Source organism: Grammomys surdaster, unplaced genomic scaffold, assembly GCF_004785775.1.
Source record: "Grammomys surdaster isolate TR1022 unplaced genomic scaffold, NIH_TR_1.0 165, whole genome shotgun sequence".
Lineage (NCBI taxonomy): Eukaryota > Metazoa > Chordata > Mammalia > Rodentia > Muridae > Grammomys > Grammomys surdaster.
In genome coordinates this window covers 19,744,402-19,771,710 of record NW_021604613.1, presented here as the reverse complement: position 1 = coordinate 19,771,710, position 27,309 = coordinate 19,744,402, and the positions used below count along the sequence as shown (strand labels likewise).

The window sequence follows — 27,309 nt, the reverse complement described above, 5'->3', positions numbered from 1 at the left end:
GACAGTTGCACAACTTGGCAAATGTATCAGGAAATGATTAAAATATTAACTTTATCAGGCTTGATTTTATGGCAAAGAAATTTTAACTCAATAAAAGGATATTTAAAACTTTAAAGTACTATCACCTAAACAATACTTTCACTGGAAAATAGAAATACATAGATTTTCTTATGAATTATGACTCATTAGATGAAAGGGCATTCCTTGTGAATCTGGGTTTCCATAATTCCATTAGGGCATGATAGAGGTAGACTAGCCTGGTTCTTGTAGAAGGTATTTGAAGGCAAATATGTTATGTCCACAAAATAACAGGGAAGAGTTGGAAGGCTTAAGGAGTAGAGTTGATAATTTCTAAGTGTTTTAGCAACACCCATCTCAACACAGGGATTTACTGATGAAAAGTACCCTTATCCACTACAGTAGAGCCTTAATCACGGCTGCAGTGTAATCTTCTTAGAATATCATTGGGATTTCTGCACTTGAATATTTAAGTCAGCCATCTCATTACATCTGACATGTCTTGCTACTTCTAGCCTAATTTGTTACAATGAGGAAATGAGGGACATTCATAGCATATATTTGGAAATAACAATTTATATCTTGGCTAAAACTATATACGTAGGAAGAACACACATCCATGTAAAAGAAACTAGAACCCAACCTAAGTTGTGGTAACTGGGGTACATTTCATTTTCTACCTAGCTTTCCAGTGAAGTACCTTGAATGTGATGGGCCTCTCTCCTGGGACGTTTGGGAGGACAGGCTTCCATCGAAGGAGTTTCCCTGATGGCACCCTGAGATGGCGGCCTTAGGTGAGATGGAATCCGACTGCAATGCTTCGCTGACCACCTGAAGTCCCTTTTGGAGGTGAGACAGTAGATTAGTTCCATTCCCTGCATTGAGCATATTCTCTAGATATATTCTCTCTAGCATAGTCTCTTCATGCACACAGAGTCATATATATTGAAGGTTTTCCCTTGCAGCTTAAAGAAGGGCTCATAGACCTAGAGATTTGCCTTTGTCTTTCTCATCTCTATGTCCAGCATGTGCAGTTGAGTTATGAACCCCCAAATTCAGCAAAAACATGCCAGCATCAACTGGGACAACACAAGAGGTATGGTGCTCAGCCTGTTGCCAGCCTAGCAGAAAATAATCTGAGGATGGAGGTTTTTCCATTATTCATCAAAATGGGTGTAACACAATTTTCAGTTGTCTGTGAGAACTTTTATCTTGTGTGTTAAGTGTACACTCAATGATTAATTTTATTGAGTAACTTATTTTAATTCCATTTAGCTGACACATGCAATCTTGTTCAGGTAATGGGAATTTTTTTATAGGTATCATAGATTAAATTTTTAAGTACAAAGACCCTCAGGCATTTGCCATAGCAGTTTAGCCCTTATGTGTTCTATCTTCACACACAAAATAAGACACGATCCCGGGGTCCCCAATGGTCCTCAATGGAGGAGTTAAAGAAAGGATTGAAGGAGCTGAAGGTATTTGCAAACTCATAGGAAGAATAATAATATCAACCAACCAGAACTCCCAGAGCTCCCAGGGACTGAACCACCAACCAAGGAGTACACATGAAGGGACCCAGGGCTCCAGCCACATATGTAGTAGAGGATGACCTTGTCAGGCATCAAGAAGAGGTCCTTGATCCTTGAAGACTTGATGCCCCAGTGTAGGAGAATGCCAGGGCAGGGAGGCAGTAATGGGTAGGTGGGCGGGGGAACACCCTCATAGAAGCAGGGGAGGTGGGATGGGATAGGTGGTTTCAGGGCAGGGGACACCGGGAAAGGGGATAACATTTGAAATGTAAATAAAGAAAATATCCAATAAAAAAAAAGAGGAAAAAAAAAAGGACACGATCCACTTGCACTTTATAGAAAGACAAATATGGCCAGAAATCTCATGAAACAAGCCTTCTGAAGTTGATCAAAGAGCCATTTAGCAGCTTCATGTGTTTGTGGTGATAGGGGAAATGGAAAACAAGTTAGAAGACTGAGGTATGTCTTAGTCATTTAATGATAGGATGCTTGCCTACCATTTGTGAACACCTTAGCTCTAGCCCAGCATCACTAAAACAAAAACAAAAATCGGAAGAACTGGGACCTTCACATCAAGAATTGACAGTGTTAAGACGGAAATGTATATATTAGAAAAGCATATTGAATCGAATTACAATGCAAACTATGATCAGCCCATCATCAGTATTTAAGAATACTAAAGGAGGGCTGGGGAGATTGATCAGTCAGTTAAGTCCTTGCCTTGTAAGCATGATGACCTGAGTTCAATTCCCAGAACCTCTGGGCAATCACTTAGGATTGCCAAGGGGAAGCAGAGGCAGGACCTGGAGCTTGTAAGCCAGCCAGCCTGATGAGCTCCATGGCAATGTGAGATACTATCTCAGAAAAGAGGCAAAGTGTTAAGGTTCTGTCTTTTATGTCTATTGTAATGCTAAGTGCAGCCCCAAAGACCAGGAGTCTGCATCTAGTCTCTGTAACCTTGTCCTCAAGTTAATTCTCTTTGGTGAATAAAGATGCCAACAGCCAATAGCTGGGTAGAAGAGACATAGGTGGGGTTTAGGTTTTGTGGGCTTGGGGTGGAGAGGAGGATCACAAGGAGGAAGAAGGTGCAGGAGAGGAAGAAGGAAAAGCCACCATGGTTTAAGGGTCAAGAGAGCATAGCCCTGAGAACTGTGCAATTGGAGTTAAGAGCAGGCCAGATAGAACATAGTAAGTAGTATGTAATAATTTGAGTTAGTAATAGGAGAGTAGATTCTAACAACATGGAAGGTAGGCAGCTGCCTAGATCTTGTGTTGTTTAAGGCTTATTGTAAATATAAAGGCTGAGTGTGTCTTTCATCTGGTAACTCAATGTTCAAGGCAGGGTAGAAGCCCTGGGGTGGGATTTAAATATCTTCTACAACAAAAAAGAGGAGGAGGAGGAGGAGGAGGAGAAGGAGGAGGAGGAGGAAGAAGAGGAGGAGGAGGAAGAGGAGGAGGAGGAGGAGGAGGAAAAACAGGAAATGGCACCTTAGGAATAACAATTAAGGTTGTTTTCTAGCATACAACATACAAACACACACATGGGGCGATGTTTGAAATTAATTTTAGTAACATATTATAATTCTAAACTCATTTCATCATATAATTGACATAAAATCATTGATAAGATGTTTCCTTTTCCACACAATATTTTCACAATAGCCTACTTGTTTAACACTCTCAATTCTCTATCACCACGTTTCAAGTGATTGGTAGCCACGTGTGCCTAAGAGCTACACCAAAGACCCTTGCTTACAGGGTAGAGTGGAAGATCATGCTATTCCTGAGAGTAAGATGTCAGAAAGAAAACCAAACTTTAATAGAAGGCATCAAGTTTTTACTTTGCACAGATTACATGAAGGGTGAACGGAGATCAAATGGCATTTTATTTGATGCTAGATGAATCACAGCTAATACTTTGTGTTACATACTAGCCATCAAGATAAAGCCCTATTTACTATAAGCTGGTTGTTGAGATAAAATACTCATACACTGTTTTGTTTCAATACCTAAACTATTGGAAGATGCTTAAAATTAATTTTTACATTTGACAGAGACATCAGATTGAGCAAAGCCGCATGCTCAGGATGGAGGAGAGGGCTGTTATGCCAAGGTGTGAGTCTAACCTGAAGTCTGAGCCCTTGCAATGTACTACTCAAAGTGTCCCCTCTTCTCATGATTATAACAAACTAACCTCTCCTTGCTGTCTTGTATCTTGATTTGGTGATTCACAGGTCTGACTCTGACTGTTGATTGGAGAGCTTCTTTTAGCTACAAAAATGATAGAAAAAAATTCATCACAGATTTTATAAGAGTGTAAGCTCATTTTATCTCATATGCTGTCATCATTTTCAAGTTTCATATGACTTTATCACCTTGGAAGAAAACATCAAACATTAAATCTTGTGTGATGTAATTGAAATCAAATAACCAGTAAAGACAAGCATCTCTCAGTTTTCAATGTATGTATTCATTTCTGTTCTGACTTATGCAATTGAAATTTAGGAGCTGGTAATAAGTGAGACATGTATAGGCTACCCAACCCTTACTGTATATAAAGCCTTGTCCTAACTAGTTGAAATTTGTTAACTAATTTAATCTTTTGGTCACCCTATTCTACTGCTGTTTCATTATGCCGATTTATGGATGAAAAACTCAGGCAAGAAGAAATTTAACTTGACATGTATAGAAAGGCTCCAAATCAGATTTTGTGGCACCAGAATCCGTATTCCAGGCACCTAGTAAGACTGATCCCTGTGGTACGACTCAAGTAGACAACATCTTTATTTGGCTTAGAAACATTGGGTAACTGTGGTAGCAGTGTCTGCTATGACTGGGTACTTAAATCCAAGTTATTTCCAAGGTCTTCCCATGGAATTACTCTCTCTAGCCATGTAGTCTAGGTCATGCCTGAATTCTCTTCAGGTACTGGGCACCGTTTCAAGTTCCAGATATCAGGCACGGGAGAAAGGAACCAACAACAAATGTCTTCCAGAAGCCAAAGAACAAGAAAGTGAATAATGAATTCAGGGTTCTCATGGAGGTTTACAGTTTCTTAGAAATCTTGAAAATCTGTTAAATGACTGTCTGTGTATTAATCAAAATGGGAGAGACAGAGCTAGCATCATAAATTGGTGCAGAGAATTTGCTAAGCATGTAAATGGCTCCAGGGTCAAGATTCAGGAGTCAGACTTTTAGCTGTGAAGGTCAATTCCATTTGTATAGGAAAAGTACAGCAGAACTTCAAAAAATTAAAAATTAAATTTATTTAGTTAATTTATCACAAAGGTATGATGCTTTGCTAACAATTGGTTATACCTAGTCACATGTTACTTTCAGCTTTATTTCTATTGCTTTTAGTTTTTTAAAAATAATCTTACATTCATTCTACATTCTGTTTCCAGTTGTTTGAATTCATGTTAAATATATCATTCCAAACATAGACTCTAAAGCAGATTCACATCAATAGCACCTTTACTTATTTAGTAGCTTGATATTTAAACTGCAATATTACTCTTTAATCTATCTTTCAAAAGTTAGTGGTATATACATACACACACACATATAGTAACATTCGTGTACTTTTTATTCTATAAAAAATTTTCTTTGAATAACTCTATTTGTTACAATACAAATCTTTGCAAATGCATGACTAATAAGAAATTTGATGGTTACAATAATTCCTTAACATATCAGCTATTTGGAAAGTTATGTTATTTTCTAGAGGAAAAGGAACAGAAGAATGTATTTACAGCTTTTTTCCACTTATAGAGTCCTTTTATATACTTAATCCTTCACTGTCTGTGTGCAAAACTTACAAGCTAAACAAAAGTATATTCACAGGTGAATATATATATATATATATATATATATATATGATTATAGCATCTGTGTTTCCTTAGATTTCCCATGTAATTTATTTATTTTTGACTTTTATTATTGACACTAAAAGTAGGATGGACAGGCTAGAAGAATAGAATTTATTAAGCATTTACTCCCAAATGAGTACCTTATGCCCTTTCACACTTAAATTTATTAAGAAGCCAGGTAAGGTGGCATAGCATCTCTATTTTACGCTAATAGAATTATACATTCTGGAGTTAAGTTGCATATAAAGCAAAAGATGTACTTAGAGTGAAGTGTGAACCTATTGTATACTTATAAATTTATCATGCTGGGCTATTTCTACAATTCAGTTCAACCATAGGACTAGCTTACTACACAAGTCAAATTCCTCAAGTAAAAAGCTTTGATGGTAATAGAACATGAAGAGATCTCTAAAGGCAACCAACTTCATCCACTATACCCATGACTCAATATAATTGCAGTAATAGTGATCTCTCACTATATGACAGGGATTTTTCTAGCTCATACATACATACATACATACATACATACATGCATGCATGCATACATACGTAATTTATTCTTCACGATATTTCTACAAACAATATTAATATTTTAATTCTCATTTTTCAGATGAGGAAACAAAAGCACAAGATAGGTAAATGACTTACCCAAAGTCACATGACCCAAACATATGTGTCTCATGTTACCTGGGCCACTCAGGCAGCTTTCCAGAGAGAATTGCTTCTCATTATCCTCTTAAAGGCAAGCCATTCTACCACAATCCCTACTGTGAAGGACCCTACCAAGGATTCCCACTGAGTACTGGAGACACGAACCTGTAATGATGCTCCTTATGGGCTTTACTAGCGCAGTAAAGCTGGAGACTTCAGGCTGTCTGTGCTCCCACATAGGCTGCCATATAACCAACCCACTGGCCAGTCGGAAGGTGAGATCAGATTCCTGGGGAGAGTGAAGATCTATGTTCAGCAACTGGTTTGTGTCAGGAGATTAGTCATCTTCTACAGACCATTTTCAGAAGGACTTGCTCTGACAAATACTCCGATAAGTGTTATCTAGGCAAACAATGATCCTGTTAATACTACAATTGCAATGGAAATTACAGTGACCTGCTTTATGGAAAACGATAGATTAATCAAATGTAGCTTTGGAAAAAGCCTGGAACACACAAACCATTGTTTTGCTTGCAGTGAGGGAGAACTGTTTATTTCCATAGTCTTGGCATCTCCCTCTATGCTTGGACACAGTCGTTCCTCTTAATTATGTAATTGCCTTTATTCTTCCCTCAGAAGGCAATATCCTCACAGCCTGGCTACTTTGACCTCCTAGTCTCTAGTGCTTCTCTCTTTCTTGTTTCACAGGATCGGGTAAATATATTTTGACTCTTCATAGTGAGTGATATTGTAATGTTCTCTTAAAAATCCTTAATTCTTCAAGGCACAGGCTAGTTGACGAATCCCCCTTTCCTGCAGTCCCCAGCATGGTCACAGCACTTAACACAGATGGGGAACTGTGTGCACAAAGATACTCAATAAATATGTGCTAAATGTGGCAGGTCTTACAACCCATGCCTGTCCTGTTTATTTGCAATTGAGAGTTTCTTCCAGGAACACATTCCATGCTTCATTATTGTATCATATTGAGAGGCCTCAGTATCTGAAAATGCAGCCTCATATTGTAGAGATTCAAACACGTTATAAGATAGCATCTTAAACATCTCAGATCATTAAATAAAAAAGTAAACGTGGAGGCAGGGAATGTGAACACGGATGAGTGAACACATCTGAGACCCAGGGATTCATTTAAGACAGAGAGTGTTTTACAACCTTAACTTGTGTTGTTGCAACCACTTTGGAAAGTTTTAAAACACAGAGGAGGCGCAAGTCCCATCTCACTCTCACACCGAGAGCCATTAAATTAGCAACCCTGTGAGATTCTCTAAAGCTCCCCAAGGACCCTTTTATGCAACTATGGCTGAAAAGCCACTGTACTAAGAGGGACTGGAAAGATAGAAGAATAAAAGTGATTCAATAAATGATGAATCAAATTCATTGAATAACAAGAAACCTTCAGTTGAGGGTGTTGACAAAATTTCCAGATGAAGGACTGAAGTGGTTAAAAGTGTTTGCTGCTCTTCTAGAGGACTGGGGTTCAGTCTCCATCACCTTCGCCAGGAAGCTCACAACCATCATGAAAACCCAGTTCCAGGGTTTGTGATATTCTCTGTTAGTTTCCAAGGGCACCATGTATGTGTGTGCTCCTACATGCATAAATATAAAATAAATAAATTCCTTTTAAATTCCCAGAAAAACTCACATGGTGAGAGCTTTGGTGGCTACCTTTCACTTTTGTTGCGTTATGTAACAAAAATTCTGACCAAAATCAATTTAGGAGAGGAAAAGTTTATCTGGCTTACAAATCCAGGTTGCAGTCCATTATTTAGAAGCAGTCAGGGAAGGAACTGGAAGTAGCTGCCCACATCACATACAGAGTCAAGATAAAACAGAATAAACACATCCTTGCTTGCTTCCTTTCTCATAAATAATTCAGAATGCACTTCCTAGAATATGGTACTGCTCATGATAGGCTGGGTCTTCCTTCATCACTGAACCACCAGAACAATTTCCCAACAGACAAGAGCATAAGCCAACTTGATCCAGACAATTCTTCAGTTGAGGCTTTTCCCTTAGGTGCCTTTAGATTGCAGGAAGCTGACATTTAAAACTAACCAGCACACTTGCTCTTTTACAAAGCTAAAGACTAGGTTGAGGTATGTTGAACAACAGATTCCTTTGAATGCCATCTAAGAGGGCAGAGGAGATCATGAGACTCCAGAAGAAAACAAAACACAGTATGTCTGGGAAAGTAGAAATTTGAAAATTTCTCAAAAGGTTTCTCTCTATCTTGATAGAAGCCATAAACAGCGGCTAGGGGAGGAGACTTGATCCCACAGCTAAGAAGTTTCTCAGACATGTCCATGAGCAAGTTAAACAGAGAGTACCAGATGGACAGCTTTCCTGAGTCATCAGCCATATTGGGATGGATTTTTTGGTGATGAAACTGCTGTGGTGTCAATCCTGTGCCTGTAAGTAATCTCTTACCCACATTCCTGCTAGTGACCCTAATAAAAGCTCATTGGTTCACCAAGTTTGACTTTGGTGCACTTGTTATTTTGGTCTGTCCCTGGTTCTTTTCTGGGATAAGTAGACTTGTGTGTTGCATCTCCCCAGGGGGGAAAAATTCTTCCATAGAGAAGAGTCCTAGATTCATTAGCAACATAACCACACATGTGCACACAGAGAAAAAAATTCTCTTGAGTCCCCTACAGAAGTATGGCAGCTTACAAAGTACTTACTGAAATTCATTCCATATTGAATTTCAAATATTTCTAGAGTATGCATTATTAACCTGGTACTATTTTACCTTCTTGTGTATACCAGGGAATAAAGCATACAGAAGCCCTTGGTCGGGGTACATAGGAGAAAAGTAGATAGAGAGATGGAGGTCAGAAGAAGGTGAGTTCAGAGTAAATACCTAAATGATATGATTGAGTTTCCACATACGTATCACAAGGAAAAGTATTTCATGAGACGGATCACCAATGAAAGTTCCTGAGTTTACCTGTGTATCAAGAATCAAAATACTGAACTACTTGTCTAAAATAATGAGATTGGGAGAAGAATGGAAAAATAAACAACCAGGAAAGCCATCAAGTGTGAGAGAAACTGTTGACTGATAGGACAGAAGCTTCAGCAGGACTTGGGGAAGAGAGGAAGCACTGAACGTTCATGTAGCAGAGGATATACACTTAATAAGTTCAATCAAGTCATTAAGAATAGGGGCATTAAGAATAGTCATTTGAAAGGGGCAAATTTGAAATAAGAGACAATTTGTTGGCCTATTGCTATCACTTACATGAGAGATGACTAGATTGGAATGCTAGCAGAGAGAAAAATAATTCTGAATGCATTTTGGAGACACAGTTACAGAATTTACTAATTGATTGGTAGTAGAGTATGAGAAAAGGTGGCACTTGGGACTTTGGGGTCTGCCATTTATAAAGATGAGCTGAATGAAATGGAGCAGGTGGTGGGATTTTGAAAGCAGGCCTGCTATGGTTGAGTTATCACTGGGCATTAAACAATAGATATTTAACAGAGCACCTAGAAAGGTCTGATGGCTGCTGTCTCTTAAAATAGATGGTAGACACAGCGCCTAGCTTCAGAGAATCAGCACTAAATGAACTTCCAGATGTATCTTCGGAAACACAAGGAGCCAAACCTTGGTTGACCTGATTTTAATTATGTCTTAGTTCTGAGTACAATCCTTTTTCGTGTTTCTTATACATAATCTCAACATAAACAAAATCCTAGTGGCAGCCACAGTGATGGCACACACCTGCAGTCCTAACAAGTTAAGAAATGGAGGCAGGAGAGTGAGAATTTCAAGGTCATGCATGGTTACCTAGGCAATCAAGGCCAGCTTTGTTTATTTACATCATGAGACCCAAATTATAACACTAATAAGAATGAGGATAGGGAAGGGGTTGAGGTGGGCAGAGAAAACAACTTAAAAATTCTAGTGGAAATGGCATCAGGAAATACTCAAGTCTTTTGCTAAAATTCTAATCTTTAACATCCAGCATATCAGTGTGACACTCAGCACTCATGGAGAGTTACTGTCATCATGTTGTTGTATTTGTTTTATATCAAACTGAATAAATCGATAATTTCTGAAGATAAGCTAGATCTTCCTCTGAGGACTTCCTCCTGAACACACATGTGTTGCCATTGGTTAAGTGGAAGTATTTCTACTCCAATTCATTCTTCATTTTTTAATACCCTCCATACCTGTATCTGCCTCTTATGATAATGGGTATTGATAGTCAAAGTATTCTTAAGTTGTCAGAATGCAAAGGCCCTGCCACTAATTTCTCTCTTTCAGGTACTTCGTGTGTGCTAATATGTGCACACACATAACCAGAAACTTGGTCCCTGGAGAACATTTTTGAAAGATCATTTAAATAGCTGAGGAGAAGGAAGATTTAGGGGTTCCTGAGAGGGGAAAACAATTAAACATGGACAGAATCTGACTTTACAAATTTTGAGTGTGTTTTGTCTATTCCACTGAGGTCTCATCCATATATTATTTTTTTTATTTTTATTTTTAAAATGTTAATCAAAAGCTTTATAAGTTTGGTAATGCTTAATAACAAGATGCCCATACAATCAGAAGTGTAAACCAATAACCAACCTAGATATACCAACTATCTTTGACTGGTGGAGACACGAGAACATCGCCTCCATGTTCCGCCTCCCCCATCTCCTAGCTCCTCCTCCTCTCTGTACTGCTCTTCTTCCTCTCCTTACTCCTCCCACCATAGCTCCTCCTACATATCACCCTTCCTGTTAAGATAAAACCTTTCTCTCAAAATACAATTAGAGCATAACTATACCAATTTGTATGAATAAGGTACAAGATAGACCTTAAGCACTTGTATTCTCAGCAATAGTATTTTTTTAAAAAATTGCATACTTTACACATGGGTTTTCTTCAAATGCAATTGAAGCCTTTTAATTGGATTTATCTTCCACTATTTCTCCAAGACTTTAAATAGTGCCTTGTATACAGTAAGCACCCAAGAAATATTCTTTCAAAAAGTAAGTGTCAATGAAAGATTTTATAGTTTAGTAAATGCATTTTATTTTCACTGATTAAATTGAGAATAAAATTGAGATATATTTGATAAAATATTTAGATTAATGATTTTAGGTGAAATATTTGGGCAACTTATAAATTAAAAGAATAGAAAAGTAGGTGGTGACTATGTCTGAAAAATGAGTAATGCTAATTTGTAAATTCATTCAGTAAATACTATCTTCTAAACACAGATCCTGTGTTAGTTTTCATAGGTACAACTATAATTTCTGCCTTCAAACTATTCACAAACTAGCAAGAGAAAGACTTGGAAAGAGATAACAGTAAACAATCTAATTACAACTATATATATATAACCAAAACACAAAAACTATATATATATAACCAAAACACAAAAACTAAAACCCAAGAACCAATCAATCAATCAATCAATCAATCAATCAAACAAAAAAACACAGCCACACATTTATATCTCATGAAGACAGAGTGAGGAGATAGCCTCTGGTATTGAACTGGGTTGGAATTTGAAGAATAAAGGGCTGGCTAGTACTGTTAAGTGGCAGAAGAGTCAGAAAAGATGTAGGAGAAAATAGACCTCAACACAGCACTATAGCCAGTAGGCAAATGAGAAATCTAGGGTGCTGGTCTCAGTCAAGACCAATTTCCTACCACTGACAGGACTGGGGACATTTGGTAACCTCTGGAGTCATTTGTGGTTGTCATAACTCAGGGAGGAGAGGATGTAACTGACACCTAGCAGGTAGATGTCCAAGATAGTATTAAGCATTCTGCAATTCATGGAATAGTGTCCAACAACAGGATTATTGTGCCCCAAAGGTCAACAATGTCAACTCCAAGAAATACTAATTTATAGATCTTTTATCTCCAGTGACTTAGAAAAAAAAATCATTCTCAAACACAGAAAGCCTGGTAGGCATATTTATTGACTCAGTAATTGTATTTTATAGTATCTAGAAAACAACAATAAAAATGATAATACATCAATTATTCTAGCAATATAGTTAATAGTTACTTACAATGTTTCTGACACTACATACTGTCCTTATATAGTGATCCTTTAGTAAGTGCTCCATTCTCAGGCCCTTGCTAAATTTGGAGGGTTTCCAGGAAGCTTTACTACTCTGTCATATCTACTTAAGGAGCACTTAGTACCTGTCTTCCATTAATACAGAATACTGGTTACAATAAAACACTCACACTCAAACAACAATGCCTTGTTAATGCCTTTCTATGTTTTAGACAGAATACTGTAATTTGTTTATCCTCAGAATGCTCTCAAATTTGTTCTTATGTACAACTTATACTTGATAAAACATGGACTTAAAAATGAATTACTGACTATCACATGGCAGGCATTGCCAGACACTGAATTCATAATGTAGCATCATTTGCTTTCAAGACTTGAACTCTCTCAGGCATGTCTCCAAATAACACTATAGCCATTGTGGACACACCTATTTCTCCAATTCAGATGTTATTTATTCACACTTGGACATCTCTATGGGCTGTTTTTAGGGAACTATTTCCCTTGTCCTCTTGATCTTCAAGGACCATGTATTCACACACAATGGCTGTTTTGTTTTGTTGTTTTGGATCAGCTTCTGGTAACATCTTGGGTTTTCTCAGTGAGATAGTCAAAAGTCGCTTATTGAGAGCCATGCACTCATCTGGACATTAGAAATCTAGTTGTATCCTTGGAAAACAGCAACCCAGAATTCCTTTAATTAGAATCTCTGTTCACATGTGAGTAGTAGCCATTTAAAATGTTCTCAAACACATATAATAATTCCTGGTAGTGACCATTGTTAAGGAAAAGCACAAGGTGAAATACTAGAGCTCTCTTTATGTGTTGACATCTGGCAGTGATGAGTTACAGTTGACAAAAAAATACGTGGGCACATGGCAATGTAAAGGTAGAGCCCTGTGTTCAAGGAAAAAAGAAAAATAATTTAGAGACCTGAACGTAAGACTAGGTTTATGGTGTCTGAGGATGTGCCTGCAGTAATCCTGAAGGTTAGTGAATAGAGGGAAATGAGGCTGAAGAGGTGAGCAGGGGTCAGGACTGACAGGTCATATAAGCAAGATGGACAGTCTCAGTTAAGACATGCTTTCCTTTCAGTGACTCTTGTAAATGACTTTTAGTAGCAGAAAGTTAAAACTTTTAAAATAATTTGTTTGGCCAGCTTAAAAATAATAATAATGTGTTTTACAATAAACTTTTTTTTTTAAAAAAAGAAAGCTGAAGTTGATACTCATTCATTACTTCATAGTAACTGCCAATGGTCACATCCACCTTTGTATATTCATTGCTGACTAGCATATCTAGTCATTAGAATTATAATAATGAAGAAAAGCTAAGCATATGAATAGCTTATCTCTTATTTTGGTACTGAAATGGAATTCAATATGTATGTCTTTGCATATCTTTAACAGTGTTGGAGGTATCTATAATTTTATGCAAATTAGATATGAGAAAAATGATATACCTGGGATCATACATCTAGAAAGTTACCATACTTGTTATAATATATAACCTTGTGTTTTCTATTTTATGCATTTAAAGTATTTAAAAATTTTTTAATTGCTTTATATCACTGTCAAAGGTCTTGGCATGTAAAAATTATAATACAGGCAGTTGCAAAAGTCTATGGAAATAGAAGCTGGCGACTGTGTCTACACAGAGAAGATCCAAGTAAAAGCTTCATGGAAATAATGGCATTGAAGTTGAATTTGAAAGGACCGTGAGAGGAAGAGAGGAAGGAAAGGAATGCAGAACAAACAGCAAGAGAAAGAGCATTATTTCATGGAATGGCTCCTGTAACTCCCAGAGCTTCATCCTGAGGTGGCCAGGAGAGACTAACAGCAGATAAACCAAGAAAAGAATTTAAGCCATAAATCGTAGTGAATGTAAATTAACATGTTTAATTTGGGAAGCACTGTCTTCCAGTATATTCAAACACACTGAAGATTTTTGAGTAGATAAAGGATATGTGGAGGTTTGTGTTTCTTAAGTAATATTCAGTGGATAAGGTACAAGTAAAAGTTCCCATGCTGTGTCAAGATCAAAGACATAGGCAAACAAATATAGAGTTATCCTTGATGCTCACTCTCAGTCATTTCTATCACATCCCATGCGTAATGTTAGCTTCCTACTTACCTTTATCCTGTGCACCAGAGGAGCAAACAGAAACACAAAGAGCTCCACGGTGGCCATGGAGTTCTGGAAGATCTTCCTTCTGTTGTTCTCTTCCTCATCATGAGAGCTGCTGCGGCAAGGCTGCCCAGGAGAACCCTGGTTCTCAATCTGGTGGATGAAAGCACTGCTGCTGCCACCCCAGCTGGAGCCTCGGTCTGTACCTCCAAACTGATCATTGTTGCAGTCTTGTGGGGCCTCTAGAAGCATCCAGTGCAAGGTATGAAGGAGTTTTGTTTCAGCAACACCCAGCTTATCCTGGTGGCCTGCATGGGTCAACCACACAGTCAGGTAAAGGTAAATTAAGTGCCCAGAATAGTGGATATAATTCTTTGGTCTGGAAGAATGTTTCATCTATTCTCTCTTGCATTCTTCCAAACTTCAAGCAACCAGTATTTATAAGGCTCATTGCCACTTGGGGCTCTTTCTTCCTGGCTAAGATCTCTGCAGAACAGCATGCTTCCATATTTTGTCAGTCAGATTCCCAAATGTTTTCCCCAAATGGCCTGTCTTATCATGGTGAAAAGCATAGACAGTGAAGATAAAAAGTATTCTATTTTAGATCTGACCCGGAAAGGTCCCTGTAACATCAAAGTAGACACACAAACATACAGAGAGAATGAGATGAAAGGTGAGTCCTCTAACACTGGAGAGATGGCTAAGATATATCAGTAGATGAGAAAAGTGATTTGGAAGATGATCATTTATACACACACAGACACACAGATGCACACACACACACACACACACACACAGAGAGAGAGAGAGAGAGAGAGAGAGACAGACAGACAGACAGACAGAGACAGAGAGACAGAGAGAGAGAGAGACAGAGAGAGAAAGAGACAGATGGAGGGAGGGAGGGAAGGAGGGAGAAAGGGAGGGAGAAAGAGAGAGAGAGAGATAGAGAGAGAGAGAGAGAGAGAGAGAGAGAGAGACAGAGACAGAGACAGAGACAGAGAGACAGAGAGAGAGAGAGAGAGAGCGCAATGAAGTCAAGGAAATGCCTTATGATAGTGGTTTTCAACTTCTGGTTCACAACCCACTTGGCAAATCTCTTATCTCCAAAAATATTTACATTACAATTCATAACAGAAAAAAAACTACAGTTATGAAGTAGCAACAACAATAATTTTAGTGGTTGAGGTCACTACAACGCGAGAAACTGTATCAAGGGGTCATAGCATCAGGAAGGTTGAGAACCACTGCCTTAGGAGTATAGGCCAAGTTCATGAACATACTTGCATTAAAAATGGGAAATAAATAGTAAATCACAGACTGGGTCAGAATATTTAGCTGACCTGATGTTCCTGGTGTTATGCTAACGTCTAAGTGAAGAGTACAATCACATATACAAAGTTAAAACAAAGAAGCCTGTTCCCTTCTGTAAACGGCAATGGTGATGCTATTGATAACAAAGACATTCTGTGATTCTATGAGATAATGCATGCACAGTGCCTGAATGGTAGTAACTACGTAGCATGTGTTCTTGTACACATTGCACATAAAGGCAACATAATTCAACAATGCTAGAGCGCCCACCTAGTTTGTTCCTGTTTGATAGCAGGGTTGCAGTGCAGTGGAGAACGTGAGGGAGGGCAGCCTGCACTAGCTCCCATCTGGAAATGCTCTGGATGGCTTCAGAGAGGGCCGGGGACAGGCCATGTAGCTTGTTCTCCACCAACACTCGTTCAAAGGACTGCAGATTTCAATTTTTAAAAAGCATACAAAATAAAGAATTGGAGACTATTAAAAATCAATGCTAAAACACTGAATATCCTAAAAGACAATTACAGACCTCAATTTTTAGGGAGTACTCCTACTATTGCCAGGCGTACACTGACCTGCAGTGAGTCAACCATAAGTCATTGTCAGTTGTCAATTTGTAGGCTTTGGACCAACATGTATTGTTTGCATCCTGATATGATCTCTATTTTTATATCTGTTAAAATAAACTTCTTCACACAGCAAGCCATTTGTTGTCAAGATATATTATATCTTATATTTATTTATAATATAATATTTATTTTATATACTATATTATATATACATAAACATACATATATAAAATTATAATGTTTATAATTTAATATTATATTGATAATATATTTTATAAAAATGTTGCTAGACTATTCAAAGCAGCTGTCACAGCTCTAGACCAAATCAAAATATATTTCATGAAAGTATCTTGAGAAAAGGAATTAATGTCATTGTGCTCAAGAGGTGTTAACTGAGATATCAAGAAATCTGATTTGGGGCCACAGACTCATTTCATCTTCAAAGCAATGATGCATAAAAGGAATTCCTTAACTAAACCAGGAAGGGAGAGGAGGGAAACAGCACCAAATGAGCCATCTTTGCCTTGTGTTTCAAAAAATTGTCTATCTTTATCAAGTATGTATTCAGAAAGTAAGGAAAACTACAAGAAACCAGTTTGACCTATACAGGTTTGCTTTGTTTTGTTTTCTGTATTGACCACTATTAGAACAAAGTCAATATATATTTAACTTAGAAGGACTTCTTCATGTGCAGTGGTCTAACTGGTCAACACACTTGTGCAATTGTTTTATAGAGGGTTGTAACATAAACCCTGCATACTCTATTGTATTCTTGTAACTATTAAGATATTTGGCAAAAGCAACTTGGTACAGGGATTATCTAATGAGAACTTCTTTTCTTACTTAAAACAACAACAAAAACAAAACAACAAAAAACCCTGAACTTTTATAAATGAGACTACACAGATATGTCCAAGAGAATGAATTGCCCAATCTCACAATCTCAAGGAACTGTGAGTAGTTAATGTCATTTCTTCTTACATGTTGCTAATGTAACCTTTAATAACTTATGAAACTCCAGAGTTCTGTCCTTTACTGATAATTGATTTTCTCCTTTCCTTATTTATCTACTTATTCATGTATGAAACATAATGACTTGGTATTTTGTGAGCACTTTAAAAACATCAGATATATCTCTACCAAGAACAGAGAAAAGTCTTGGTTATTTTAAGCTGGAGTGTCAGCATAATTTAAGGATGGGCTTAAAGTGTTAAGCTATTGTAATGACTCCAATACAAGAAATTCCACCGACAATACAGACAAGAAAGACATGTTTGTAAGTATTCTTGTCATAACTCAATGAAGCCAATGCCTCTATGTTTCTGTGCTTGTGTGCACATGTGCTTAACTCTCCAGTTGGTTTGCACCATGGTTTTTAGATCTCATATTTCAGAAGTCCGGATCATCCATACAGCTACATACAAATATGCTTGGCAGCATAGAAATGGACAGCTTTACACTTTCCCACTATACTAAACAGGAGCTACAGCCGTCTGTGGATCTGTTAAAATCCATTTCACTTTTGCGTCATGATTTCATATCTTATTTTCACAGTTTGCAAAATAGATCTCATAAGGCTATGGGATTCCTTTACAACCTCAGGACAATTTCACTTCATTCTGCATAAATATTGATAGCATTATTTTCATGATGATTTTAGAACATTTTCTTCAGACCTGCGGAATGTATGCAAGACATAAGAGTACAGAATTGCTTATTAAGTTTTTTTAAGTACTCCGCAGTCATTCACTGCATGAATAACCAGCATGCAATTGTCTCTGTTTTGCTGAATAACTATTTGATTTTTAATCTTCCCTAAAAGACCCTCCTGAGTCTAGTTCTTCCCTCTTCACCTTCCCTTCTACTGCTCTGTCAACCATTCCCATTACACTGGCTTATTCACACTTGATTTACACTTATTCACACTTGATGCTAAGGTCCTTTGTGTTTCTCTTGGCTCTCATCTCAAGGAACGGGATACCTTCCTGCACACCTTGTGTCTTTGCCCATGTATCACATTAGCAATTAAGTCGTATCCACTCACTGCCTATAAAATAACCCCCCTAGCACAACTCTTCTGATATACTTTGTTACTTTTCTCCACAGTGCTTCTCACCATCTATCTTATTAAGTATTTTATGTATATACTCGTCTGTGGTCTTTCTGCCTCATGCTAGCGTGTAAACTCTGTGCTTTGTTTACATCCTCGCCCTCCCCCCAACAGTACAGAACTATGTCTGGTACATGGTAAATGCTCACTGATATTTGTCAATTGAATTAACTTGTGAAGTTAATATGATTCGGTCTTTCCTCGGGGTAAATTATCACACAGAGAAAATATGGAAATAATCATTAAATGGTGAGAATCACATACCACACAAGAGGCTTCATATTGCTTCCCCAGTTTAGGCCTCAAAAATGCACTGAAAAATTAGTAAAGGTTTTTGTTATAAACATGAGCAAAACTATTTTTAAGGCATCTCTACGACATATTTTTCAATGAATAGGGCATGGTGCTACAAAACTCAAACTTCATGCTTCCATATATCTTGTTGATGAGCAGGTGTTGGCTAGGTGACAACATTTTCTTTTACACATTAATTACATACACGAAAAAGACTTGGCTCTTTATAATTTCCCACACCACTATTATTTTGAAGACTTTTACTTAGCTGGATTCTAAATTGCCCATGGCCAGAAGTGGTGCATTCCCTGTGCATGCAGATATCTTAAAAGCTGAAAAATAGGCTCGGATATGGGTCAGAATTCCCAGCATCTTATTTTTATATGTACTCAATTTCTAAAATAACGAGAAAGCCCTTTACTGTTTATTGGTCGGGGTGTCAGGCCAGGTGAAAGAAATCTATCAAAAATCATTTTGTCCAGGGGCTTTAACCATGAAGACGAGGCTGGCTGAATCTAAGCAAACATGGTTAACAAGTGGGCACAGCAGACATGCCAAACACGCTAGAAAACAACAGGTCACCAGGCAGGGATTACAGCAGGAGATGGAGGGGAAATTGGAGGCGCAAGCGGAACCAGTCCCAATTACCTTCCTAGCTCCCAGCCCCCTCTGTCCAGGTTCTCTGCCCTCCCACCCCTACCCCCTCAATAATGTATATATTTATTAGAAAACTGCCAATCTGCTTGTTGTCAAACTTCAGTGAGATCTATCTGTATTTTTCATGCGTTCTTTTAAGTGGGTGCAGAGGGCTGTCTTTCCACCCCAGAGACGTTGCTAGCTGCAGGCTGCGGCGCGGCCTCGGTGGCAGGGTTGGTTGCGGTGGCGACGACCCGGCGACCCCCCGAGCGCCACCCTTTGCCCGGCGCCCCTCACCTGGTTTGCCGCCACAGAAAGGTCTGGATGGGCAGAGGGATGCCGCGGCCGCCGTCCTGCTCCTGGCCCTCGGAGCTCTTCCTCTTCACCATGATGGTGGCTCCCGGGAGTCCTACCGCAGAACCCAGCGCGGGTTCCTCGCCGGCCGCCGCCGCCTCCTCGTCGCGCTGCTCCCCCCAGCTCTCATCCCCTCCTTCCCCGAGGCAGAGGCGGCTCTCCTCGCCGCTGGCCCCCGGCTCTCGCCCCTTCCCCCAGCCCTCCCCGCGCGCGGAACATGGCTGATGGAGGAGGGGAGGGCCGGAGGAGCGGCGCGGCGCAGAGGGGGGCGCTCGGAGCAGCCGGCCGGCCCGCCGCCCCCGCGCCCTGCTTTCAGCACCTCCCACTGTGGACAGCGGCCCGCGCCGGGCAGCCCAGCCGCGGAGCAGAGCCGGGGGCCGGGGCTGCAGCAGCGGGGTGGCCGCAGGAGTCCACGCTCCGCATGGCACGGGCACGCCGGTCCCCCACGCAGCCTCTTCGGCACCCAGGGTTCTGCTTGCTCCTCTCGGAGTGCACCCCAGCAGTGTCCCCTGTCCTGCTTCCCAACCTCTGCGTCCGAAGGACTGTCGACCTCTGGGGAGGAGGAGCTTTGGAGAGCCGCAGAGCAGTCACTAACTCTGGCATCATTCACACCTCTTGCAAAGAGGTCAGCAGTCCATCTCGGGTTTAGCAGGAAGAAGGCAGGGGGGAGTCGCTAGAAAATGAAATCAGGGCAGGAGGCAGGTTTGGCAAGTGGGAGGAAACTGAGAAGTTTTCCTATGTGAGAATTTGTTTTATACTGGTAACTGCGAAGAAGTCTACCAGGCTTGATTTACCAAAGCAGGGTGGGACAAGCCACCCACCTATGGGTTTCAGCTAGTTGCAAATTGAGAGGCAATGTTTGAATCACGCGAAGCATGGTTTATTTTAGGTCGTTAAATGCACTTTGGTGATCTCGTTCTCACTGGTGATAGCTTCCACTTTCCTTCCGTGTATCAAACGTCCACATAATTTATAGCTGTGTTCCTTTAACAAGTATTATCTAACATTGAGGCAAGTAGGGGTGAGGTGAGGTTGGATGACGCAGCCCAACTAGAAAACCAATGCTGTAGATTTATTTATCTACCTGCAAACAGTCAAAACAAAAGAAAACAAACAACATAAAACAACAACAAAACATAGTCAAAATGTTATTTGAACAGAGGTGAGTGTAGAACTTGAAATGACAAGTCAGATCTTAGACCTTTGTCTTAGGAGGTAGGACACGACATTCTCTGTTAACAACACGCACAGACCACATGTAGAAAACTCTATGATACATAATGATCTTAAAGACCCAGAAATACATTTTTCATTTACTTTCTTGAAGTTATCTTTTAATAAGGATCTAAAAATAAGTATTTTACTTTAGGTAGTGTCTTGCTAAGAGAGCCCAAGCTTCCCTCAAACATGCAACCACCCCACCCCAATCTCAGTCTTCCGAGTACCACCCAGCAAAATATAGATCTTAAAACATACTAAGATAGAGACCAGATAAAATGTATTTAATGAATATTTATTAAGTCTATTTATACCAGGAACTATATTTATGTTGACTCCTGTTCACAAAAGGCTCCCAGTGTTTAAGGGAAGACAGCCATATGCAGAGAAGACTTTATACTAAACACGAGCACAGGTTCAGCTATGAGCAGACAAGAAGGAAGAAAATACGGGCAGGTATCGGTTGCTGGAAAGGAAGCTTCCTGCCAGTGAAATGAAAAAGTCCTTTGTGTGTAGTTGATGTGAAAAGGGTAAATAGGGGAACTAGAAAAGTGTTCTTTGAGAGCCCAAGTCGATGTTGTGACACAAGATTACAAGCTAGACATGATAGGATAGACAAGTGGGTATGGGGTGGAGAGGGGAACCAGCAGTGGCAAAGCGCTTAAGGTTTGAACTAGATGCTTTTGGCTCTAACCCATTATGTGCTAGATATATACCCTATATAAACAAAAAGCTGTGCCAAGGTCTCTAATGACAACAAGATGTTAGTAGTCTATTGACTATGCCGCCATCAGAAAATACCAACCAAGTCTTCAAGTTTTGACAACTAAATAGATAGAGATTTCATTTAAAAAGAAAAAAAAATAGGCAAGAAAGGGTATGTGCCTGAGCATGTGGTGGTGATTGTGGGGATGTTAATGAGTTATTCTTGGTTCTTCATGGTAAATTCCAATGATTACCGTGAGGAGACAGCTACAGGAGCATGTGGATTTCAGATGACATGGTAGAAAGGCCAATTTTGTGGTTCGTATTATATAGAAAGTCACTGAAATATGAGAGTAGATGAGATTCAGGTTAATATATAGGAGATAAAGGATGGACTTGATTTGGAAATATAGAAGATATCAGCTTTAGTATATGATAAGAAAGGATACTGTCAAAAGGAGAGAATTTAGGCTAAAATAATGTCCTCTAGCAGAATTCGAAAGTAGCTGCAAAGACTACCATTCTTTTCTGCTCACACATATTGTCTCCTAGAAACTCAATGAAACTCTACCTCGAGCTGCCATGAAATGAAGGTTTATACAAACCTTCTGTATTTAACAATATTAATAGGCTTTGTGTTTTAGAGAAGTTTCAAGCTAATAAAAAAATCCAACAGATACTTCCAAGTTCACATTCTCTCCTTTACCCTCCACCCATAGTTTTTTCTATTATTAACACTTTACATCATTATGACGTGATCTTTATTATTAATTAGCTAACTCCAGCACATTATTATTAACTAAATCCATAGTTTATAATATTGCTGATTGTTTATATAGTATAGTTCTATGTTTGGTCCAATAATGCCACACATTCATCATTACTGTAGCACATAACACAATTTCATTGGCTCAGATTCTCCCATGCTCAGCCAGCCTATCCATTTATCTATCTTTCCTTCCCTCCTCTTACCCCTAACAAACATAGATGTTTTTACTGCCTGGAGAGTTTTGCTTTACCCAGAATATCACACACTATGTGGGTTTTTCAGACAGGCTGTTTCACATCTCTGTGTGTGTGTGTGTGTGTGTGTGTGTGTGTGTGTGTGTGTGTTGAAATTTTCTCCAGTCTTAGTCGATTGATAGCTGATTTTCTTGTCTTACCAAACATGATCCCACTGTAACAATGAAGGATATGGGGTATCTGCAACCACCAAACTCTTTTTCCAGGATAGAGAAGAAGGCAGTTGAGTTCAACACAACTCTGTAGCTGGAGTTGGTTCAAACTTTGAGAGTTTGATCTCGAATAGTTTACTCTAGGCATATTTAAGCACAGCATAATTTGGAAAAATGTTTCTTTATGATAATTAACTCAATTTCATGCGCATAAAATGCTTAGGACATGACTACACTGAAACTCTTGTAAAGAACAAGTGATATCTTCCATAAAGATATGTTCTATAGATTAATAGAGGAAATGGGATCAGCATAAACACATCATTTTAAGGGTCTGGGGGAGGACAGGTGACCAGTGTTGGAAGAAAGTCAAGAACCAGTTTTCTGATCACTAGCAATCACCATAGTAAATGATAGATCTCTGTATCCATGAGAGTTATTAATATCTCACTGTGGGAGGTATTATATCTATTGTAGCACTTTTCCAAAGGTGACCTCAAGTGAGATTGAAAGAGTTAAGAAGTTGCGGGACTTTCATAATCATGTAAAAGGAAATTGGAAGCGCAATTTAAATATATATCAGCCTCTAAGGCTAGTCTCTCTCATAGAAGAGAGTGTGTTTTGACATTAACCAGATGCCAAGTTGCTAGATGTGTACAAAAATAAACATTCTTGGCAGATAAGCTGAATAGAGGAGAAATGTTGGCTGAGTTTTCAAAAAAGATTCCTTCAGTAAACCCAGTTCGGAATGCTTTAATGTAAGTGTATGAAAGATGATAATAATATTTTAAAAGATATTCATAGTAATCCACTGAAACAATTTGGTAAAGGACCCTCACCGCCTCCTCATTAAATCAATGGCAATACCTGCAAAGTTGAAGGTGAAACATGGTGACTGTATCATGTGCATAAAAGTCAGAAGTGTGTGAGAATAATTACACTGATATTGTAGCCCTAGAGTGTGAGGTTAAAATCTATTACCAAGTGGGAGAAGTAGATATACCTTATGTGTCTTCCATCCCTCCATGATCTATCCTTATCTTGGCTTCTTACTACAGGCAACAGGGCTTTCCATGATCTGCCTTCATGCTGTACATCTTCTCCCGCCTCCTTTACTCTATATACACGGAGTCTTTTGGGATAGGATGCTGCTGACTTCAGCATCCTCATCTGGGTACCAGCCCCAGTACAATCTTATTATGTAAAATTGATTATTAACATGACTCAAATATTCCTTCCTATTCTGTGCTAATTTTTTTTACTACATTTCTCTGTTTTTCATTCTACAGTACATTATTGTTTGACTATATCATATTTTCAGCTTTAAATTGTTTTCCATATAGAAATATAAAAAGAAACTCTAAGATATCAAGGAATGAGTCTGAATTTAATTGTTAAAAATTAATTAAAGTTATAAGAAATCAAAAAGTTTACTATGTTCTTGGGTAGAAAGACTCATTTTAATAGACATGCTTCTGATGTATTCCCAAAATGAAGTATTTACCACGTAATACATATGAATTTTGCTCTACATATCAATGTACAAAAAGTTTCATTACTTAATGTTCAGCAAAATAAAATTTTTCAGATTTCAGAATTATAGTGTTATTTATTTTCTAAGACTAAATATGCAAAACAATGCCATGTATTTCAGGTAGCTAAGAACTGAATGGCAACATATTTTTATACTGCCTTTGTCTCAGCTTTCCAGAAGCATGGCTTGAAGTGATGCTGTGTTTGTTACTTCCTATTAGGGAGCACAATCAAAGTGGATAAGAGTGAGACAAAAATAGAGCGGGTAGAGTCCAAGGTACCATTGGCAGGATGGTAACACAACAAGGCAACATCTACCCCATCAGTTTGGTAATGTAGTTTATCACTTGATCTTAGCACTGTTTCCTGTGAACACTTCTCAAAAGACCTGCCTCCCAGCAGAGTGCCCGCAGAAAGGAGGACTGGAAAAGTTTAGCTTGCCTGCCTTGTAAAGTTTTAGTTTCTCTCCATTCCCTGGACATATGTCTATGTGCTCAGAAAATGTCCAATTCTATTTCATCTTAAGGAATAGTAGGAAAGTTCTGGATGACTTTTAAAGTGATGTGGCAAAAGGATTGCAGGAAGTAGTCTACATAGTATTTGTAGAGCTGACTGAAGCTGGAACAAAGGGTCGTGAGGTCAAGATCCAAGTTAGAAAGATGTTCAGGGATGATAAAACTCACTTGAAGATACTTAAGAGCTCTCTGCCTTGGACCTTGACTACTTGTGTCTCGCCTTGTGACTCTCATCAGCCAATCTCATGTTGAAATTTCCACAAAGCATCTCTGGGAGCTAGTTTTGTCATATAAAAATGAATAAAGAAAGAAAATCTAATGCTGTTATATAATTCATCCATAAAGAAGAATAAAGCTAAATTATTTGTATGGATCTAGGGCAATCATAAAGTGAAATAGTCCAGATGACAAGTATCATTTTGCTTCTATGATAACACACACACACACACGTGCACACACAAATATGACTATATATACATATACACAGACAGACACACATAGGTATGTATATTATGACATCAGAGTAGGAGAATCATGGAGGTGGGGACGAAACTGAATAAAAGGTCTCAACAAAGGGCAATGGGAGGCTGAGTAGGCACAAAGTACAATAATATTTTTGCGTGAAATTATTATAATGATTCCTGGTTTTTATAGCAAGCTACAAATATTGCAAAGAATAAGATTATCCATTCTGTGAGGCTGTTATGAGAATGGAATGCATCACTGTGTTTTCTGCTGTTGCATAACAAATGATTAGGTCAAATATCAGCAGCAAAAATCATCCATTTTTACTGTGCTCATGATATGTGAGTCAGGAGACTGGGAGGCCTGAGCCAACAGTGCTCATTTGGAACATGGGGGTGGGACATACAGGCTCACAGCTGGGGGCTTGGACTCTCCATTAGAAGGAACATATGCATATGCCCTTCTTAAGTGGGGGTCTTAGGGCAGTCAGATTTTTTTATTGCTCACTTTACTAGGAGCAAATACAACAGTAGAATCTGGTGGGAGCTATGGATTTTTTTCAACCTAGATAATAACATTTCTCCCTCTGCCTAATGGTTTTGAACAACATGGCTCCAGATTTTAGAGGAAGCAATATAGACCCCAACTTTTAACAAGGAGAAGTGTCAAAAACCTGTCATGTATTTATATAACCACAAAAATAGCTAAAGTACTTGCAACACTGTCTGTTCCATGAAATCATTGCTGTTATGTTTCTGAACTGATGTCATAGCCTTGGGCCTTTCCAACAAATTCTCCTATAGCTCAGCCGTCAGTGTCATTTTTGACTTAATACTATAATTCACAATGCTTCTTTGCTGAGTAACTGGGAAAAGTGGCTAAGCACTCAGCAGGAGACTGTCAGAGCCATGTTATATAAGTGACATCTCATGGGGCTTATTAGTCAACGCATCCTTCCAGAGGCACAGACTTATGTGACTCAGCAAGACAAACTGGAACCCGAAGAGCACAGGGTTCATGTTAGCTCTGGACACCATTTAGAAATAATTTATTTTGAATGTTATACATGAGTGGCTAGACTCAGTCTAGGACAGATCTCTGTACTGGCTTTAACTTTAATAATTTCACTAGAGGAATCTTTATACTCTGCTGATTTCTATCAGTTGTCTTACAGTTCTTTTCCAAGAGTACAAAAATCTCTTTATAGACATTTAAGAATGCAAAGAAAAAAAAAGGTGCATTTTGTAATAAAGAATTAGTTTTTAAAGTCATATTTAAATTGTTGTGAATAAAATTAAATATAAAGAATAGTTTTAGAATAAGTTTTCTTTACTTTTAGCATAATTGCTCTTTCTGATTAAAAAAATCAAGATGGTATAGACTTTCCTAATTCCCTCTGTCAATGTCCGTTTCTGCTGGATCAAGGGGCTTCCTTCTCTGTCCCGAGTGTGTAGCATGTGAGTCAATTTCCTTTATTTTTCATGCCATTGACCACACCCTTAGTGATCTAAGTATTTTATAAGAAATTACATATTTGGGGGTTTAAGTTGTATGACAATTTTCCAGGGCAGGAAGACATATTAACTAAATTATTTGTTAACTTTCATTTGTTTATTTATTTTTAAAGATTTATTTTATTTTCTTAACGTGTGTGTGTGTGTGTGTGCCCATAGGAACACCGATTTTAGTCAGACAAGGATGGTTTATTGAAACACACCCTAATACTGATTGATCGGGGTTGTATGTAGCTCAGAATTTGGGGGCTGAGGCTGTGACCCTGAACATTTCTCTGGGCAGGTTTATAAAGATAAAAATACATACAGTGAGCTCATGCACATGTATAGGAAGTGCCATCCGGTGGTCAGCTGTGACTCACGTTATTTTAGCCAGCTAGACAAAACAGTTCTGACCTTTATTCTGATTGGTCTTAAGTGGAGCTGACAGTTGTCAAATTTCTTAAGATGAACAAACCTCAGAACAAACAGAGCATAACATGATATGACTGGCAGTGTATTAGAACAACAATATAAAATAGCTGGCATAAATGATATGGTTATAGCTATGCTACAGAGGTGTTGCAGACCTCAACACTTCACTTCTAAGTCAGCAATGCTAGGAGGCTAGGCTGGACTCCGAGAGAGAGAGAGAGAGAGAGAGAGAGAGAGAGAGAGAGAGAGAGA

At 38.7% G+C, this 27,309-nt stretch overlaps 1 protein-coding gene across 4 annotated transcripts in view; it reads right to left on the bottom strand.

Moving 5' to 3' along the window:
* Unc80 (unc-80 homolog, NALCN channel complex subunit) overlaps positions 1–20,054 on the bottom strand; it is a 188,098-nt gene extending 168,044 nt beyond the window's left edge. For 3 of the 4 annotated variants that reach the window (XM_028765643.1, XM_028765645.1, XM_028765644.1), the window contains exons 1-7: positions 19,462–20,054; positions 18,499–18,547; positions 15,829–15,985; positions 14,254–14,555; positions 6,236–6,359; positions 3,745–3,821; positions 719–858 (exon numbers count right to left, since the gene is read on the bottom strand). In XM_028765643.1, coding sequence (XP_028621476.1) covers positions 719–858; positions 3,745–3,821; positions 6,236–6,359; positions 14,254–14,555; positions 15,829–15,985; positions 18,499–18,547; positions 19,462–19,553 — 941 coding nt within the window. In that variant the 5' untranslated portion in view covers positions 19,554–20,054. The remainder of the gene's footprint in view (positions 1–718; positions 859–3,744; positions 3,822–6,235; positions 6,360–14,253; positions 14,556–15,828; positions 15,986–18,498; positions 18,548–19,461) is intronic. The other variant, XM_028765646.1, reaches the window with a different exon arrangement.
* Between the last annotated feature and the right edge of the window lie 7,255 nt (positions 20,055–27,309).